We start from the raw sequence: 17,664 nt of genomic DNA, 5'->3' as shown, positions 1-17,664 counted from the left end.
TAATCCGATCCTTGATTTTTGTTTTTAATTTTTTATTATTAAACAAACTAATCTAGGCTGAAATAAGAAATTTTAATAAAAAAAAGAGAAGATATTTTAGAATATAAAGACTGGTCCATATTATTTAATCGGGTTAAAACTACCCGAAACCAAACTCTAAAAACCCGAGCTTACGATCTCCTTAAAGAGAGATTAAGTAGCCGTTAGAAACAGCTATGTCAATCAAACGGCTCAATTCTTTGGAATTCAAAATCGAATCCAATCAAAAAGCAAAACCCAACCCTTCCAGTTTCAACGCTCTCAGCTCTCTTCCCAATCGAATCCTATCAAACGGCTCAATTCTTTGTTTGATTTTGTGGAAAATCTGTCAAACAGTGGAAACGTGGTCGGAGATTTGCGGTCAGAGCGTTCTTGATAAAGGTTAGCGCTTTCGTTTCTTTGTTCTTCTTTTTTCAATTTTTTTTTCAAAATTTCTGATTCGTAAAAAAAAAACAAATCTTTTTAGATCAAAAGGTTCATTCTTTTTTTTTTCTTTGTTTCTTTATTTTAAACAAAGTATTTAGGCAAATTTTGAATTAGCGATTTGGGATTTTTTACATGTTCTAAATCCTAGAAAATGCTTTCTTGGATTGTACTTTTGAAGATGATTGATGATTCTTGTGATTTGCTTGTTCAGTTCAAAACTTCAAAATCTGTGGCATATATTTAGTTGATTTTAAGCCTTTGTTTTGGCTTAATTAGAACTCTTGATTAGTGTTCATAAGCCCTTTGTATTGCCTAGATTATGTGTTGTAACTCTTCTGTTTTTCTTAATATTGGTGCATTTGCATGCTTCAAATGCTAATCTTTGTATAATTAGAATATTAATGTGAAGATTTTTGGCTGTTTCTTTAGAATCATTAGAAGAGAATACCAATTCAATGGATGAGGATACTATGTTCAACATGAACCAAGAAATTTCTCTGGCTCAGGGGCCAACTCTTCCCATATTACAGAAAGTTATTAATTTGAGTAACAGTGTTCAGGTAAAGCAGAATAGGCTATTGTTTCTCTGATTAATAGGGTTTTTTTTTTTTTTAATAAACTTGATGTTATTTTCTTGTTTACGTTTTTGATAATGGTTTAAAAATTTGGCTTTGATAACTTCCATAACTTAATGTCCTAGAATTTGAAGAAACAGCATGAAATTCTGTCTAATCAAATGAAGTCTTTTCCTGATCATGATGTTGTAGGAACTCTTCAGCTTCTCAGTAAGTACCCAATAGATTGAAGAAACTACTGTAATTGGATCTTTGTTTTTATTTTATTTTATTTTGGTTTGAATTGCTTTTCTCTTTCCTGGCTGGTTATAGATAATGGATATGAACTTCTAAAGAAGAAATACCTAGATGAGTCATCAGAGAGGAAACGCCTTTACAATGAAGTGATTGAACTTAAAGGAAACATCAGAGTTTTTTGCAGATGTAGACCACTAAACCAAGTTGAAATTGCGAATGGGTGCTCTTCAATAGTTGAATTTGACTCGAACCAAGATTCTGAGCTACAGATAATTTCTTCTGATTCTTCCAAGAAGCAATTCAAGTTTGACCATGTATTTGGGCCGGAGGATGGCCAAGGTAACCTGAGATCTCTTGAATGAGTTAACTACATCCTGAAAACGTTTTTAATTCTGTGTTCTTTTTAATTGTGCAGAGGTTGTATTTGCACAAACTAAACCCATTGTCACTTCCGTATTGGATGGCTATAATGTCTGCATATTCGCTTATGGGCAAACTGGAACTGGGAAAACATTTACTATGGAGGGAACACCAGAAAATAGGGGAGTTAACTACAGGACATTGGAGGAGTTGTTTCGAATTTCTGGAGAAAGAATTGGTGTGATGAAATATGAGTTATTTGTTAGCATGATGGAGGTCTACAATGAAAAGATAAGGGACCTGCTAGGAGAAAACTCCAACCAGCCTACTAAAAGGTTAGTACCTAACATTAATTTGTATAACAACAACAACAAACTAAGCCTTATATCCCATAACTCTGTTGTCAGCTGTATGAAAGGCCAAAAAAGGAATCATGTTAAGTCTTAGTTTTGACTTCCTAACATTAATTTGTATATGGTTGGCAAATTATTAAAGTGTGGTTGCAAACTCACACTTATATCTATGTCCAGCTTGAGCATCAGTTTACTTTTCTCTTCATGAAGAAAAAAATCTAATGGCACAAACTTCAATAACTATTCTTATGAGCAATCTGTTGAGAAAATGACACCATTAATATTGGAAAATAAAATAAACCTAATAATTTCTAACTGGTCTCTGGTTAAAATGTCTCCTAAAGAGTAATTTAAGAACAGTTTTAGAGAATTTGACTTCCTAATTGAAGTCCTACATTATGTTTATAAAGGTTGGAGATCGAGCAAGCAGCAGAAGGGACACAAGAAGTTCCAGGACTTGTTGAAGCTCATGTTTACAGTACAGAGGAAGTGTGGGAGCTGCTAAAGTCTGGAAGCCAGGTCAGATCTGTTGGAGCCACCAATGCCAATGAATTAAGTAGCCGTTCTCACTGGTAATATATTACTTTCTGTTTGTTTTGCTTTTGAATTATGTCTAAGATGCTAGACTTTTTGTGATATAATAAATCAGAAAATTTTGGTATTCAACAACATTGGCTGAGAAACAATGGTGCTTCCAAACATTTCTGTTTTACTATAATAACCCAAAAATTATCTCTTTGCAGCTTACTGCGTGTAACTGTAAGGGGAACTAATTTCATAAATGGCCAAAAAACTAGGAGTCACCTATGGCTGGTAGATTTGGCTGGCAGTGAGCGTGTGGGAAAGATTGAAGTTGAAGGTGAACGGTTGAAGGAATCCCAATTTATAAATAAATCTCTCTCAGCGCTTGGTGATGTGATTTCTGCCCTTGCATCCAAAACTGGCCATATTCCTTACAGGTTTCTCCCTTTCTCTCTCCCTCTTGCATACACACACATGGCATGCGCACAACACAGCAAAAATATGCATGTCTAACATTAGTGCTTTTACTCTTTCTACTTTTCCATGGAAAACCAGGAACTCAAAGCTCACACATATGCTACAGAGCTCTCTAGGTAAGCTTTTGTCTCATCATAGTATCATTGGAAGTAGATCCCTTATACATAAAGCTGGTTAATATGGAAAGAATGCCCATGAAGGCTCTCTATTCATGTTTAGTGGCCTAATGGAAAACTTCATGGGTATCATTATCCCGGTGCTAACTGAAATACTGAATCATGAAATGCAGGAGGATATTGCAAGACCGTGATGTTTGTGCAGATCAGCCCAAGTACTGCAGACCTTGGGGAGACCCTCTGTTCATCAAATTTTGCTAGCCGAGTTAGGGGGATTGAAAGTGGTCCTGCCCGCAAACAGGTGGATCTCACTGAGGTTTACAAGTATAAGCAAATGGTATGGTACATTGACAGAAATTTTAAAATTTTACCTCCAACTTTTCTGGCGGGTTCAATTTGTTTGACCTCTGGTTATTGTTAATTAACAGGCAGAAAAGTTAAAACATGATGAGAAGGAAACGAAGAAGTTGCAGGACAATATACAGTCCTTGCAGTTGAGACTGGCAGCCAGAGAACATATATGCAAAAGTCTGCAAGAAAAGGTAATTATCATTAAACAAACCTAAGCAGTTCTTTCTGAGATGCAACCACGTTCAGCTTCTCGGTTGGGTTGTTGGACAGCTTTTCCAGATCATGAACTTTTTAGTATCCATCTAGATTCTGATGTTTTCTTCCTGATATTTTGTATTATTTTCCTTCTTTGGTATTTGATGACAGGTTCGTGACCTTGAAAATCAATTAGCAGGGGAACGGAAAACCAGATTAAAGCAGGAAACGAGAGTGTTTGCTGCTGCTGCTTCTATTAGACCACCACTTAAACAAGCAGCAGAGAAGGCCAAAATGAAGAAAAAACCACCGCTGTGTCCATCAAAAATAAGGTTACCGTTGCAAAGAATCACCAATATCATGCCTCCAGCATCACCTATGCCCACCAGCAGAAACACAACTAGAATATCCATGGCAGCTTCAGATGACAAAGAAAACAACCGGAAAACTGTGATGGCACCAACAAACACAAAAACGCTTTTGAAACCAAGACGTACTTCCATTGCTGTCAGACCCCCAATGACCGCGACACAAGTTCTTCAGCCTAAAAGGCGGGTATCCATCGCTACCCTCCGGCCAGATTCACACATGACAACACCACTCCGTAGCTCTGCTTCTGGTTTTAACAATGGTGGTACAATGGATAGACCATCATTAGTGCGGGATCCCAGGAAGGCAAGATATTCAAGATTGTTTTCTCCATTGCCAGAGTTTAGGAATCCATCAGAGACAACACCTGCAGCCATGAGAAGCAGTAGCAAATTCACTAGGAGTCCTGCACAGGCAGGTTCATGGAAGCCAAGGTATCCAACCGTTGTTGCTTTACAACGGAAATCGTTGGTGTGGAGTCCACTCAAGTTAAGAGGCCATGCAAAGTTACAGGAAGACATCATTTTTGCCTCTACGACCTTCAGCTGAGAGGGAATAAACCTTAATGTTCCATACCTAAAAAACAGCAAAAATTTTCTTCTCTGCTGCGCACCTATTGAGAGATTACTAAAAGTGCGCATCCTGTTCCATTGTATACATTCATTCTTCTATCATATGATCCATTATTGTGTTCCATTTATCCGTATCGTAGAGAATAATTTTTCTTAGATCACTGGCATTTATTTCTTAATGCTTCATTTGGATAGATGATGTGAGAAATTTTCACCTCACCAAAAATTTCATTTTGTCACTGAATTCCTAAAAATTTAGCTACAAAACAACAACTTTCGTGCAGTGGGAATCCCTTACACTGCTTATTCAAATAAAGCCTAAGTCAAGTCAATAACTCTCAAATTTAGGTGTCAAATATTTTTTACCCAAAAAGTATAGAAGACTATTTTTTTTTCATAGATAGAAGACTAATCTGACTGTGAGACATTTGGACTGACCCCTACACCATATAAACAAAGTACATTCTTCTGTGTTTCTTTTTATTTTATTTACTAATTCATTATGCTATTTATTATATAAACATATGACTCCATATCTAGTTGTTGATAAATTCTTTTGAATTAGGTTTTTATATGACCGGAATGAAATTGTTGACAATATTTGGACGATTTTATAAAGTTCATTCTTAATGGAGTCCTACATCAAATAAAATTTGATAAAAAAAAATGCTATAACTATATATTAAGAATCAAATACGAAAAAGCTCATAGACAAAACCAAAAATTGTTGTTTATTTTCTTGTGGACAGGTAAAGATGTGTTCAATTGTTCATCTGACTATGTTCCAAAGAAATGCTTGTGGAAAGGAAGGAAAAAAGAGTAAAGTTTACTATTAAAAGCAAACTTGCTGTTGGTTGATTGGCCCGCGTTCTTTTAGATATGTAATACTGCCACCGTGCCATGCCATTCCCCACCTCACATTTTCCTTACCATTAATTAAATTAAAAAAGAAAAAGAATTAAAAAAAAAAAAAAACTTTCTGCAAATTCGATAAACTTTAAGTGAAGTTCTCTATGGCTTAGACAATTTGGCCGCTGTAAGTTATTTGTAGTTCTTTCACTTCATGGCTGCTTCAGCACCAAGCTGCTTCAACTGCCGCTGGTGCTTTGCTTCCAAACCCAACAGTTCAATCTCATCCACTAACTTTCCCTTGTCCTTTTCTTGTCCAATCTTCAATGGCTGCAATGGGATTTCACTAACCAAAACTGTGTCTAGTTCAAGAACATATGCTAAGTTTGAGAAATTCCAAGGTGACCCTTCTGAAGCCAATCTTGAAGATATTACAGCTTCTTCTGTACAAACCCAGGAACAGACTGTTGAACAAGAAGATGAGGAAGAAGATGACAGGTTTAGTTTGTACTTATTTCTTTATTCCCAGAGTATTCCTTCTTTTTGTTTAACTATCGGTTTATCTACAAGCTTGGTGAATCAGCTTGATGTATCGTTAGATACCCATATCTTGGTGATGCATTTTAGAGCCAACAAAAATTGTAAAATGGTCTTGGTTTTATCGTTTATGTTTCAGCTGCTTGCCATCTGACTTGGAGGGTGCGGTCAGGCAATCAGGTCAAGCGGGTGCGTTGTTCGTGTCTTCAGGAGGAATGAGAGCTATAGTATGTGCCAAAGAAGGATATAATCTAATCCATTGAATTGGATGTAATTCTTGCTCTTATTTCTATACTTTAACTTAAAATGGATAGCTTGTTTTATTTTCTACAGGTTGAGCTCCTAATACCACAGCTACAGTTTCTTGATGATGAAGGTGCACAAGTTGAGCTTTGGGAACTATCAAGAATTTTCTTGGATACACTTATAGAAGAAACGGGATGTCAGGTAGTTGGAACTAGAGCTTTAAGTTTAAGAACCATGGTAATCTTGTTACCCCTTGGAACTGAGAATGCCTAGAAAATTGGAGTTTGTGAATGAAATCAAAGATTAACTTTGCTATACAGTTGGATTCAATGGTTACCTTTGAACTACAATTCCTCCATTATTGATTTGATGTGACACTTTGGCATACACTTGTTTGGTAACCAAAGGTGTAAGGCTTTTTTCTTAATATGAAGTTGATAATATATCTAGTGAATCAATTCCTCAGCTTTATCCCTAAGTTCTGAAATTTTGAATGTCAGAAAGTTAGAGCTATATTTCCAGATGCTGGAGCTGCTGCATTATTGAAATATCGATGGAAAGATGCTGCTTTTGGATTTGCCAGGTAATTGTTCAGTTTGTTAAACCTCTGTTTTGAAAAATTGGTATGGTGTGTTATTGCATTTTTTTAGAGTATTTGTGGAACAGATGAGTAAGTTAGACTCAGAGATTAGCCTGAATCTGAAGATAATGTTTCAGCTTGCATACACATTGTTGTGCAATTCCTCTATTTCCTTTTTTTTTCCATCAAGTAATTCTCCTATTTCTGTTTATCCAGTCTGAGTGACCGGAAGCCTGTAGAGAGCCAAGATGAGATTATAGTTATGGTTGTTCCTGATTATCAGATGCTGGAGTCCGTAGAGAGAATTGCCTTGGAGCTATCAGATGATCCGGTACCAATCTAACCTGCCTTGTACTGTTATGGAAGCAGTGTTCTTCATGCATATATTTCTCATACTAGTGATGCAAGAACAAGATTTATCCTCCCTCACTCCCTTGTTTGGTTTTACATTACTATTGTGTCGATGGAAACATGGAAGATGGAGTATCCTGTCTCTCTAGGTTTCTGAAATTTTAATTGGTCTCAGTTTCTAGAATCCCTATCAATGGTGCCTTATTCACTAATGACAATGAGAGAAACAAGGCTTGAAAATTTGTTTGTCCCAAGTTTTTGTAAGAAAAAGAATGTGCAGATCAAATGCAACTTATCAACTCCTATAATCTTTATTATTCATCATTAGCCAGCTAGTTCTAATCATATAAAGCATCAAATTGTTATCTTTGAATAGTAAAGAAACATTTGATAATTTTGTATCAGAAAAAGGACTGTTTTTTGTCACAATTTTCCTCATATGTTGCTAGCCTAGGCCCCTCATCATGTGGAACCCGCGTCTCATAAGTGAAGATGTTGGAGTTGGGGTTAATGTTCGCAAGTTAAGGCGATACTTTTTAAGGTAAAACCTTCATTTTGTTTACATCGACAAGATGTGTCTTTTTCTGTTCCTTTTTCATTCTTTCTTGTTCTTTTTTCAAATCAGCTTGAGTCAGCCACCTTAACCATCTAATAGCCGTTCAATGTTGACCCACAATGTTGCTGTTTCTCTTACCTTTCCAGTTGCTAGCTACATATTCATTGAGCAGTCTTTGGCTTTCATTTTGTTACTTGCCAATTCATTTCAACCTGCATTCCAGCTGAATCAGCTTAACCTTCTCAATTTAATGAGAAATATCACCATGATTCTTTCCATTCTAGGATAGCCATTTGTTTTAACTCATCATACTTCAGCTATACTTTGAATTATTAAACCATCATTTACTGGTTATATCACAGTAATAAACTCTATCTCATTTGTATTGCAGCTCTTTCTCGACTGTATACTCAATGAAACCTTTGGCAGCTGGTGCTGTGTTTAGGTGTTATCCAGGGTATGACTCATTTAGATTTTGTTATATTCCTAATATCTCCTACGTCCATTGGACTATAGTTTCTGGTGAATTGAGCTTATCAGACAATGTATTGAACAAGGCCTGATTTGGATGCATGGTGACCACACCTCCAAATCAAGCAAAAGTTTGAGCCTGATGGCTCAAAAGGTTTATCAACTTAGCCGCAATGATTAGGTTGACATATATTAGCCAATTACTCTAAATTTCCTGCCTTCCCATGCTTAAATTCTCTCTTTTCTGATAATTTCCAGATTATGGAAGGTGTTTTATGACAATAAAGACAGGCCTGGCAGGTATCTGCTTGCAAAAGAACTCGTGAGCCGTCCTGATGCAGAAGAACTTGAGGTTAGTTGCTTACAGAAACTTCTGTGTCTTAGTCGGAAAGTTTAAAATAAAAATAGATATCAGTGGTTAGTGTCAAATTCATCATAAATCTATTTATAGATCCTGTTTGACTGCACTCTTTGATTACATCACCCCCACTTCTTCCAAAATAAGTTCAATAATCTTTGGAATGCACCTTCAACCTTGATATGCAACCATTTTGAATTTGGTTTCATCTTTGCAGGTGATATTTGGAGATGTAGAGGAGAAGTCCGAGCAAGGTCCATCGTTGTTTAGTCAAGCAGCAGGCATTTTCTCTTCACTGAACCGATTCGTCAAAGCCATTTCAAAGTAATGTATGTAGTATTATCTACTTTGTTTCGAAATTGTCTGGGCTTAATGATTTTTTATCTAGCAACAAACATGTACATTGCATTATAGGCTGCAAAGTAAATTGTTATGATGCAATATGAATTGAACCTTCCCTTAGCTAATAAGTAATGTTCGGTTCAATCAAAGTTGTACTTAACTATGCTCTCCTTCAATCAACAGGACATCACAAGTTTTAGCATTGTCAATGTGTTTCTGTTATCAGTGTATTCTTCTGTTCAGCAAATCACCAGCTATGCTCTTATGTACTCTCTGTTGCTCTTTCTTCAATGAAAGCTGAAACACACGTGGTTTTGAGGATCAAACATACTTGGATATACTTATGTATGTAAGCTGAAACACATGTTGCTTTTATAAGATTAATATGAGATTGAATCATCAACCGCAATTTTAAATTAAGGTGTTAGTTTTCATTATTCATTCAAGGGTCCCCTTTGTTTGAAAACGATTAGTACACTAAATAGTTTTTTTGACAAAAAAGTCGAAAAAGCCCCTGTTCTAAAATTTAATAATCATCTAAATCTTTTTTTTTTGCAATCAATTAAACCTTCAAACATTTATTCTCATCAATTTAGCCCTTAATAGACAAAAAATAGTTAATTGTTTATTTGAAGGCTTTTTGGATCCTTATGCCTAGTTTTTTTAATCTTTTAATTTTTTATTTTTTATGAATTCTACTATTCTTTTAAAAACAAATACAAAGTTTACTTGGATATCCAAATAAATAGTTATATTTTACCTATCAAATAATATTTAAAATTTTAAATTTTCTTCTCTAATTAGTTTAACTCAAAAAAAGAAAAATGCATCTTTACATGTATGTAATTTGAAGCAAAAGCAATAAGATTATTCTTATCATATGCTTTTGATCTTTTTATTATTTGTCATTGATTTTCTATTCATTTTTTAATTTTTGTTTTTTATATTCTTAAAATAAAAAAATAAAAATATTTACTAAGATTCTTGTTATATGGAATCACTTTTATTTAGTATTGAATACCTCTTAAAAGTTCATGTTGTTCATACTTTGAGATATGCCTATAAAATTTATCAATTTAATTATAAATTTTTTTTTTGTGGATTTAATACTTTTGGGTGCATTAGGCGCATAAACATTATATATATATATATATATATATATATATTTGAATGGTAAAAAATTTTAGAATGCATTCCCATTTCGAACCAATTTAAAAAATTTATTTACATAAAATATAATGAATTCATGAAAATTTATTTTTTCACAATCTTTCAATGAATTTAAATTTAAAAAATTAAGAAAGAATCACACTCAATCATATAAAATATTTTGAGTTATCCTACGTATATTCTAATTTTGGAATCCTAAATTAAGTCATTATAAATTTTATAAAAAAAGTTAATTATAAATTCTTTAGAATAAATGTGACAAATCATTAAAATTTAAATACCTTTTTTTTTTGTATATCAAGAAAATCCACGTGGAAAGATTACATCTTTTAATTGTCTTATGAAAAATAAAAAATAAAACCAAAATATAATTTAAATATTCAAAAAGTAAAATAAACCCCATAAAAGAGGTAGAGAAAAGTTTTTCTGGGTAGGACTAATGTACACGCAGAGATCACGCTAGCGAATTAAATACAATTATTTAGGAGTTTTGCCTTCCACGTCCCTTAAAACGCTGCGGTTCATCCATGGGGCCAATATAAATTCCAGCCATCCAGCGTACATTAGCATCTCCCCTTCTCTTACTTGCTTGCGCTTTTGCATTCCACCAACTACATAAAGAGCTATTTTTTTTTTAAATAAAACCGCAAATAAAAAAAATAGTGAAATCCTACAGTTGACCAGTCACAATCGTGCGACTCGGATTGGCTTATCACTTCGTCCAATTCCCTCTCATCACGTAACTGGCTTTATGCATTTTCTTTTCCGGGAAAATTAATCCTCCAAAGTCCAAACACTTTCCGTGGAAATGGAGTCTCCAGCTCAACGTCGGCTCGGCGCCATCAAATCTCACATCCTCCCTTCCTACACCACGGAGGATGACTCCTTTCTCCGCCGTAACCTCACCTCCTCTTCGCACTTCTTTCACGGTACGTATACTCTCTAAGTATACGTATAAACTCGTATATACGTACAGTTGGTAACGTGATAATTCATGTTTTTATGTGTTTTGGAGTTAAATCGTCATAAAAATGGAAGTATTCAGTGTTTGTTTTGATTGATTGCTTATTTTGATTTGATCATCATAGTATATATTTGGTTGATCTCATTGCTTTCTATTACGTTAATCATTCTTTTTTTTTTTTTGGTTTATAATTTTTTTATAGGTAAACAATACAGTGTCGTTCTTCCAGAGAACTTGCGAAGTGGAAAATGGAATGTTTATAGGTCTCTGTTTCTCGCTACACTCTGCTTCTTCATTCCTTTCTATTTTTGAATTTTTTTTAACGTTGAATTTTCTTACGCAGATCGGTTCGTTCTCCGATGAAGCTTTTGAGCCGGTTTGATGATCATCCTGAAATTGGGACATTGCATGATAATTTTGTGTGAGAATCTCTCTCTCTCTGTTCTTTAAATGTTGGAGTAATTTTATGCTTATTATATGTTTTTTTGGTTTCTTAGACATGCTGTTGAGACTTATAGAGATCACAAGTACTTGGGAACGCGAATTCGGGTGGATGGAACAGTTGGGGAGTGAGTTATATAATTATTTAATTTTAAAAAGTTAAAATCGAAGTTTATTGAGGATTAGTATGGGATTTTAATTGTGGGATTGTGTTAACTATGCTTTGCATATGAAGGTATAAGTGGATGACGTATGGAGAAGCAGCTACAGCTAGGGAGGCAATAGGTTCTGGTCTTAGGTATTATGGGGTAGAACAAGTAAGTTGCTTTGAAGAACTTGGATTCCCATCTTTGTCCAACCATGGATTTGCCTGTATATATTAGCATTCCTACAACTAGAATATGTGCCTGTTTGAATGTTTAAATATTGATAGTGTTAAGGCATTTTTGACTTTTTGTGGTTCTGGAACAGGGAGCTTGTATTGGACTTTATTTTATAAACCGACCCGAGTGGCTGGTGGTTGATCATGCTTGTGCAGCATATTCATATATTTCAGTTCCTTTGTATGATACTTTAGGTGTGCCTTTGACTGGTAATTATTTCTTTTAGTCCCTTGTAGCCCAATTCTAATAGTGTTTTGGTCATTGCAGGTCCTGATGCGGTTAAGTACGTTGTGAATCATTCTGGCATACAGGCTATTTTTTGTGTCCCACAAACTTTGAACAATGTGAGTTTCATTTTTGCTCTTGTAAAGTTGCTGATCTATGTTTTGCACCGTATTAGATTTTTTAACTTGCTGCAAACACTGAAAATTTTCTTGTATCTTGTTTTAATTGCTGATTTAAAATTTACTTCTTGTCTCATTTGTCTCTTCTAAAAATTGCAGCTGTTGAGCTTCATAGCTCTGATTCCATCTGTACATCTTATAGTGGTATGTACTTGTAGAATATAAAATCATAAAAAAACTATACATATGCTATATGTTTATTCCCACTAAGCTTATGTCTTCGTCTGGCACCTTTTTCTATTCAGGTGGTGGGAGGAGCTGATGAACACTTACCTTTACTTCCCTTGACATCTGGTGTGAAGCTCATATCATATTCAAAATTACTTGGTCAGGTATAAATTTACTTCTTTGTTCATATTTTTAGTTATTCATGTTGGAGACTTACTTTTAACCATGTGATTCCATTTTCAATATGCTGCTAATAGTTCAAATAACTCCATATGCTTCATTTTATATGTGTGCTGATAATAGGATTTAGTTGTTTTGCTGAACTTCTATGTTTCCTTGAATTATTTAGAATGATGATGCTTTAGTAAACATTTCACCTGATTACTGACTAAAACTATTCCATCATATTACAGGATTTATAATTAGTTTAGCAAATCATCTAACTGAAATGCAATTGAAATTGCAGATCTGCCTATTTAATCTGGCATCTAGTTTATATCAACTTATTTTAAATGATTTTCTTCTAGGGTTGCAGTAACCTGCAGTCATTTTGCCCTCCAAAGCCTGAAGATTTTGCAACGATATGCTACACCAGTGGTACCACTGGAACACCAAAGGTAAGATTTTTATGATGTTTGAACTTTGATGCTGGTCTTGTACAGCTACTTTCATACCTTTCATGCCTTTACTGCCTTTATTTTCTGTTTAATATATACTATTATTTCTTGTTTTCTCTGAAAAGGGAGTTGTCTTGACACATGGAAATTTAATTGCAAATGTTGCTGGTTTCTCCCGAGCTTTTAAATTCTATCCCTCAGACATGTGAGTTCAGTGTTCAATTTATCACCAAATGTAATGCAAACTTTATGAATTTTTTGATAAGATACATTGCTTCATGTATTTCTATTGATTAATGTTCTCATTTAATAGTTACATATCCTATCTTCCTTTGGCTCACATCTATGAACGAACAAACCAAATCATCTGTGTTCACCATGGCATGGGGGTTGGCTTCTACCAGGGGGTATGTGACTCTATCAAATCTGTAATAACTCTTGTCTTGCATGTTGAGGTAGCTATCTATCAAATTGATCTGTAAATTTATAAGTTTCAATATATTATGCACAATATTAGGTAAACAGTTTGAACATATGCGAAGGTATGCTAAAAATTTAAGTGCATCCATCTTGGTTATAGTATTAAAAGTTTGATTGAACTTTGTTGGTGCTTGTCTTTCTACTGTTCATTGAATCCTGTTCTCTGCTGCATTACAATCCTGGAAGCTTGTTTGATGAATAGAGTAGAAAGTTTTAGTTTGCTGTTATTTTAAAAGTCTGATAGAGTGCTAGTCTGGAGTAATTTCTCTTGATTTGATATATTCTCACTATATTATGTTCACTTGTAAACCTTTTGCATGATGATTCTTTCCTTTTCAATTTGTTGGCATTCAGAAATAACAGTTTAGATCTGCAGATAAGGCTGCTTCTATTTCCCTGAATATAAATAGCAGTTTTCATTGAATGAATCTAGAAGTTAAGATACCCAGCTCTCTTTTTTCCTTGTAAATTGAGTACATTTTCATTGTTGTTCAATTCAAAAACTTGGTACTGGGTAAAACAGATATTGTTTCTACCCAATCCTTTAGTGCTCAACTGCTTCGAAATATATTACTATTCTGATTTTGTCTTCATACAATCTTCATGAATGTATATGCCCCTCTTGTTTGCAGGATAATTTGAAGTTGATGGATGATTTGGCTGCTCTTAGACCAACAATATTTTGCAGTGTGCCTCGATTATATAATCGAATTTATGCTGGGTATGATAATGGTTGAGAGTTGCAAAAAATAAATTGATTGCAACTTTTATGTTTATCAGTTCTTATTTAGTTCATTTCACTGCCATAGAATCACCAATGCCGTAAAGACTTCTGGTGCTCTAAAGGAGAGGCTATTTAAAGCTGCCTTCGATTCCAAGAAGCAAGCCATCATGAATGGTATCCATGCTAATAATTGAACTTTCTTCTTCTTTATAGCAAAAATTTCTTATTAATTTGCTGGAACATTATATTGTTGATGAAAGAGCAAGTATATAGAGTTATGATAAGGGAATGTGAAGTGTAAAACAGTAAATGCTATCAGTATGATTGCCTCCTGTTTAGCTGTCTGATTGCTTGTGCTTCCTACCATTGTTGCAGGAAGGAAAGCATCACCAATTTGGGACAGATTGGTCTTTAATAAAATAAGGGAAAAGCTTGGAGGACGAGTACGTTTTATGGCATCAGGTGCTTCCCCTCTGTCTCCTGATGTATTGGACTTCTTGAGAGTGTAAGTTGATTTTCTTACATGAGGCAATTATAGATGATTGCTGTATCTTAGCACTTTGTTACCATTGCAGGGTCTTCAAATGCCATAGCCATCCGAACGAGCACCATTTGTCTGATGTAGTTATGTTATTGTTAAAGTGTAGAGTTGAAGTAGCATAGCTTTAAATTACTCAGTCTTTGACACTAGTGTATTTTGCAGGTGCTTTGGCTGCTTAGTAGTTGAGGGGTATGGCATGACAGAGACTTCTTGCATCATAACCTTGATGGATGGAGGGGACAACTTAACTGGACATGTTGGGTCTCCTCTTTGTGGATGTGGTGAGTAGCCTTGGTTTCTTTTGGATAGAACCACTAGCTGTAAATCTAAATTCAGTTGAGTAAAATCAATATTTAGGGACAGATGGACATGCTGTTACATAAAAAAAAAAAAAATGCGATTAAATGTCAAACTTTTGGGACGGCTGAATCACTAGTTGTAAATTCAGGAGGCCTAAATGCCAGTCATTTTAAAGTGAAGAACTTGTTGAATGGAATTCATCTGGTTTTGGAAAATTTTGATTATCAAGTAGCTTATTTCGTTTGTTCTGGACATCATTTTTCTCTTTTCAGAAATAAAACTTGTGGATGTTCCTGAAATGAATTACACATCTGATGATGAGCCATATCCTCGTGGGGAAATTTGTGTGAGGGGTCCTATTGTTTTTCAAGGCTACTACAAGGATGAAGTCCAAACGTAATCATCTTTCACACATTAGATGTTGTTGCCACATGTATCTGCAAACCTTTAGTTGATCTGACTGCCTAGTTGGTTGAACAGGAGAGAAGTAGTTGATGATGATGGTTGGCTACATACAGGAGATATTGGTTTGTGGTTACCTGGAGGCCGTCTCAAGATTATCGATAGGTCATATTTGTTTGCCCTTATTCTCATATTATTCAGTGGACAAGATACTCATATCCACCTTGTGATCTATTATCTAGATATCAATGCTTTTTTATATATATGAGATAGCATTTGTGCTTGACTAGTAGTCTTACTTGTGTGTGCGCTTTTTTTTTTTTTGGGGGGGGGGGTGGTGGTGGTGTTGGCTCATTCAGTTGCTACGAAAACCTTTTCAAACATGTGAGAATGATGTTCTGATTTTCTTGTTGTTTTTTATTTTTGGTAATAAATCATCTGCATGGATTGTTTCTATCCATATTTACTGAACCTTTTTATGACCATGGTTGTTAATTCATTACAGGAAAAAAAACATATTTAAGTTGGCACAGGGGGAGTACATAGCACCTGAGAAGGTTGAGAATGTATATGCAAAATGCAAATTTATTTTGCAGTGTTTTATATATGGTAAGGAAATAGTTTATATTGATTAATCTTCACCAGGGTTTATTATCCTGATTGCTTAATATGTTTACAGGTGATAGTTTGAATTCATCTTTAGTAGCTATAGTTGCAGTGGAACCTGATGTGATGAGAGATTGGGCTGCATCTGAGGGCATCCAGGTTCATTTTCTTCTCCTCCTTTGTCCTTGGTCATATCTACGTCAGTATATTCAAAATTTCAAAACTGTCAGGCCCTTGTGTCGCCATGACAAACCAAAATTATAAATATACTAATATGTGAATTAGACAAACTCATCAAGTAAAAAAAAATAAAAAGAAAGAGCCAATGAAGACAAGTCTGGTCTATTATGAATTTAGTTTAGCTTTATGTTTTTGAGTGACCTCATCTTGTGGCAGTTTCATTAGTTCTGGCATATTTTTCCAGATTTTGTTCTTCTTTGGATAATTTTTTTTTTACTTAATCCAAAATAATGAAGAATTTTGTTTAGCTTTGTCTTTTCTATTAACAATGATAAAGAATGGCTCTGTAATTTTTCATTAGCATTGCAAACGTTATATAGTCAGCTGGAAACATTGATCATGCGAATTTTACTAGTTATAATAGCCATCACTCAGATTTTTGAGGTCATTGATGTGATTATATTCACTTCCGATCCCACACTCTTTCTCTCCATGCTATGTTGAGGTTATTAGTGGCCCCAAAAGAATGTTTTTAACAGTTTAAAGGTTCTCTTGAATGCATTTGTCAGTACAATGATTTAGGACAACTGTGCAATGATCCAAGAGCGAGGAATGCTGTTCTTGCTGAGATGGATAACGTCGGAAGGGAAGCACAGGTAAATTATGTTAACCAATGATCCATCTTTTACGAGACCAGTCAATTTATTTGAATTCCTTTATTGAAATCGATTTTTTTTGGCAGTTAAGAGGCTTCGAATTTGCAAAAGCTGTAACTTTGGTGCCAGAACCATTCACCGAGGAGAATGGCCTTCTCACTCCAACATTCAAGGTTAGCCGCCATTCTTTGTTTACTGGCCATATTGTTTGAGCATGATTACTGTATTGGAACAAAACTTGAATCATAAATAATCTTATCATTATGCCACAAAACATAGTGGAAATTGAATTTTGGAGCATCAATAAACTTTTAATCCAATTGATCTCAACCAAAAAAGAGGTGAAAATTTTACTCTTTTTACTTTATTTTTATTATCCAGATAAAGCGGCCTCAAGCAAAGGCATACTTCGCAAAAACCATATCCAACATGTATGCTGAACTTTCGACATCCGATCCAATACCAGAAAAAATGTTATGAGCCAAGTGCCACTTCTTGCGACAGGAAAAGTTGCAAAGGAAAAAAAAAAAAAAAAGATCAAAGGGGCATAAGGTGGATGGAAACATGGGCATTCCTTTTTCAGGAAAAGAAATGGAAGAGGGATTGCCCGTTCCAGGTGAGTGATTGTTGTTGTTTACGTGTTCAATGACTATATATAGTCATGTTTAAACTGAGGCTTTCACGTCTCTGTTGTAATGTATATTTACATTCAATAAAAATGTTTTTATATTTTTCAAAGCTCAAGA

General features: G+C 34.8%; 2 protein-coding genes and 1 pseudogene across 5 annotated transcripts; all 3 read left to right on the top strand.

The window, feature by feature from the left end:
• The first annotated feature begins 148 nt into the window (after positions 1-148).
• On the top strand, positions 149-4,716 carry LOC111295497 (kinesin-like protein KIN-14S; annotated as a pseudogene). The gene is made up of 11 exons (XR_016327315.1): positions 149-420; positions 895-1,025; positions 1,166-1,250; positions 1,353-1,616; positions 1,693-1,972; positions 2,401-2,562; positions 2,734-2,949; positions 3,068-3,105; positions 3,279-3,442; positions 3,534-3,647; positions 3,823-4,716. The product of XR_016327315.1 is annotated as a kinesin-like protein KIN-14S (transcript).
• Positions 4,717-5,504: 788 nt separating this feature from the next.
• Positions 5,505-9,294, top strand: LOC111294480 (DUF1995 domain protein, putative (DUF1995)). 2 transcript variants are annotated; one of them, XM_022887792.2, is made up of 10 exons: positions 5,505-5,939; positions 6,118-6,205; positions 6,312-6,425; positions 6,725-6,807; positions 7,021-7,135; positions 7,605-7,696; positions 8,103-8,168; positions 8,441-8,534; positions 8,758-8,869; positions 9,066-9,294. In XM_022887792.2, exons 1-9 carry the CDS (start codon positions 5,656-5,658, stop codon positions 8,866-8,868), a joined length of 1,047 nt encoding a protein of 348 aa, XP_022743527.2. In that variant the 5' UTR covers positions 5,505-5,655; the 3' UTR covers position 8,869; positions 9,066-9,294. The 2 variants fall into 2 exon arrangements, with proteins under 2 accessions (XP_022743527.2, XP_089599182.1); XM_089743056.1 differs by lacking the exon at positions 9,066-9,294 and having other exon boundaries at positions 8,758-9,042.
• A 1,542-nt stretch (positions 9,295-10,836) lies between these two features.
• On the top strand, positions 10,837-17,656 carry LOC111294441 (long chain acyl-CoA synthetase 7, peroxisomal-like). Of its 2 annotated transcripts, XM_022887741.2 has the most exons (23): positions 10,837-10,981; positions 11,219-11,279; positions 11,360-11,437; positions 11,514-11,585; positions 11,693-11,774; positions 11,929-12,034; positions 12,108-12,184; positions 12,344-12,388; positions 12,490-12,576; positions 12,940-13,029; positions 13,155-13,234; positions 13,343-13,436; positions 14,142-14,230; positions 14,319-14,407; positions 14,609-14,738; positions 14,937-15,055; positions 15,347-15,470; positions 15,555-15,641; positions 15,982-16,085; positions 16,156-16,241; positions 16,832-16,918; positions 17,005-17,091; positions 17,300-17,656. In XM_022887741.2, the coding sequence occupies exons 1-23, from the start codon at positions 10,861-10,863 to the stop codon at positions 17,396-17,398; spliced, it is 2,094 nt and encodes a 697-aa protein (XP_022743476.2). In that variant the 5' UTR covers positions 10,837-10,860; the 3' UTR covers positions 17,399-17,656. The 2 variants fall into 2 exon arrangements, with proteins under 2 accessions (XP_022743476.2, XP_022743477.2); XM_022887742.2 differs by lacking the exons at positions 13,155-13,234; positions 13,343-13,436.
• Positions 17,657-17,664: the final 8 nt, after the last annotated feature.

Source organism: Durio zibethinus, chromosome 14, assembly GCF_047325235.1.
Source record: "Durio zibethinus cultivar Kanyao isolate XHJ-2024 chromosome 14, ASM4732523v1, whole genome shotgun sequence".
Classification (NCBI taxonomy): Eukaryota; Viridiplantae; Streptophyta; class Magnoliopsida; order Malvales; family Malvaceae; genus Durio; species Durio zibethinus.
Note: the sequence above shows the minus strand (reverse complement) of the source record. Positions and strands in the feature narration are given on the sequence as shown.

Excerpts from the sequence above, each read along its gene's own strand:
- LOC111294480 (XM_022887792.2), top strand. The coding sequence starts at position 5,656 with ATGGCTGCTTCAGCACCAAGCTGCTTCAACTGCCGCTGGTGCTTTGCT. Across the intron at positions 6,808-7,020 it reads GCTGCTTTTGGATTTGCCAG|TCTGAGTGACCGGAAGCCTG; the intron begins GTAATTGTTCAG and ends CTGTTTATCCAG. Across the intron at positions 7,136-7,604 it reads TGGAGCTATCAGATGATCCG|CCTAGGCCCCTCATCATGTG; the intron begins GTACCAATCTAA and ends ATATGTTGCTAG.
- LOC111294441 (XM_022887741.2), top strand. The coding sequence starts at position 10,861 with ATGGAGTCTCCAGCTCAACGTCGGCTCGGCGCCATCAAATCTCACATC. Across the intron at positions 14,231-14,318 it reads TATAATCGAATTTATGCTGG|AATCACCAATGCCGTAAAGA; the intron begins GTATGATAATGG and ends TCACTGCCATAG. Across the intron at positions 16,242-16,831 it reads CTGCATCTGAGGGCATCCAG|TACAATGATTTAGGACAACT; the intron begins GTTCATTTTCTT and ends TGCATTTGTCAG.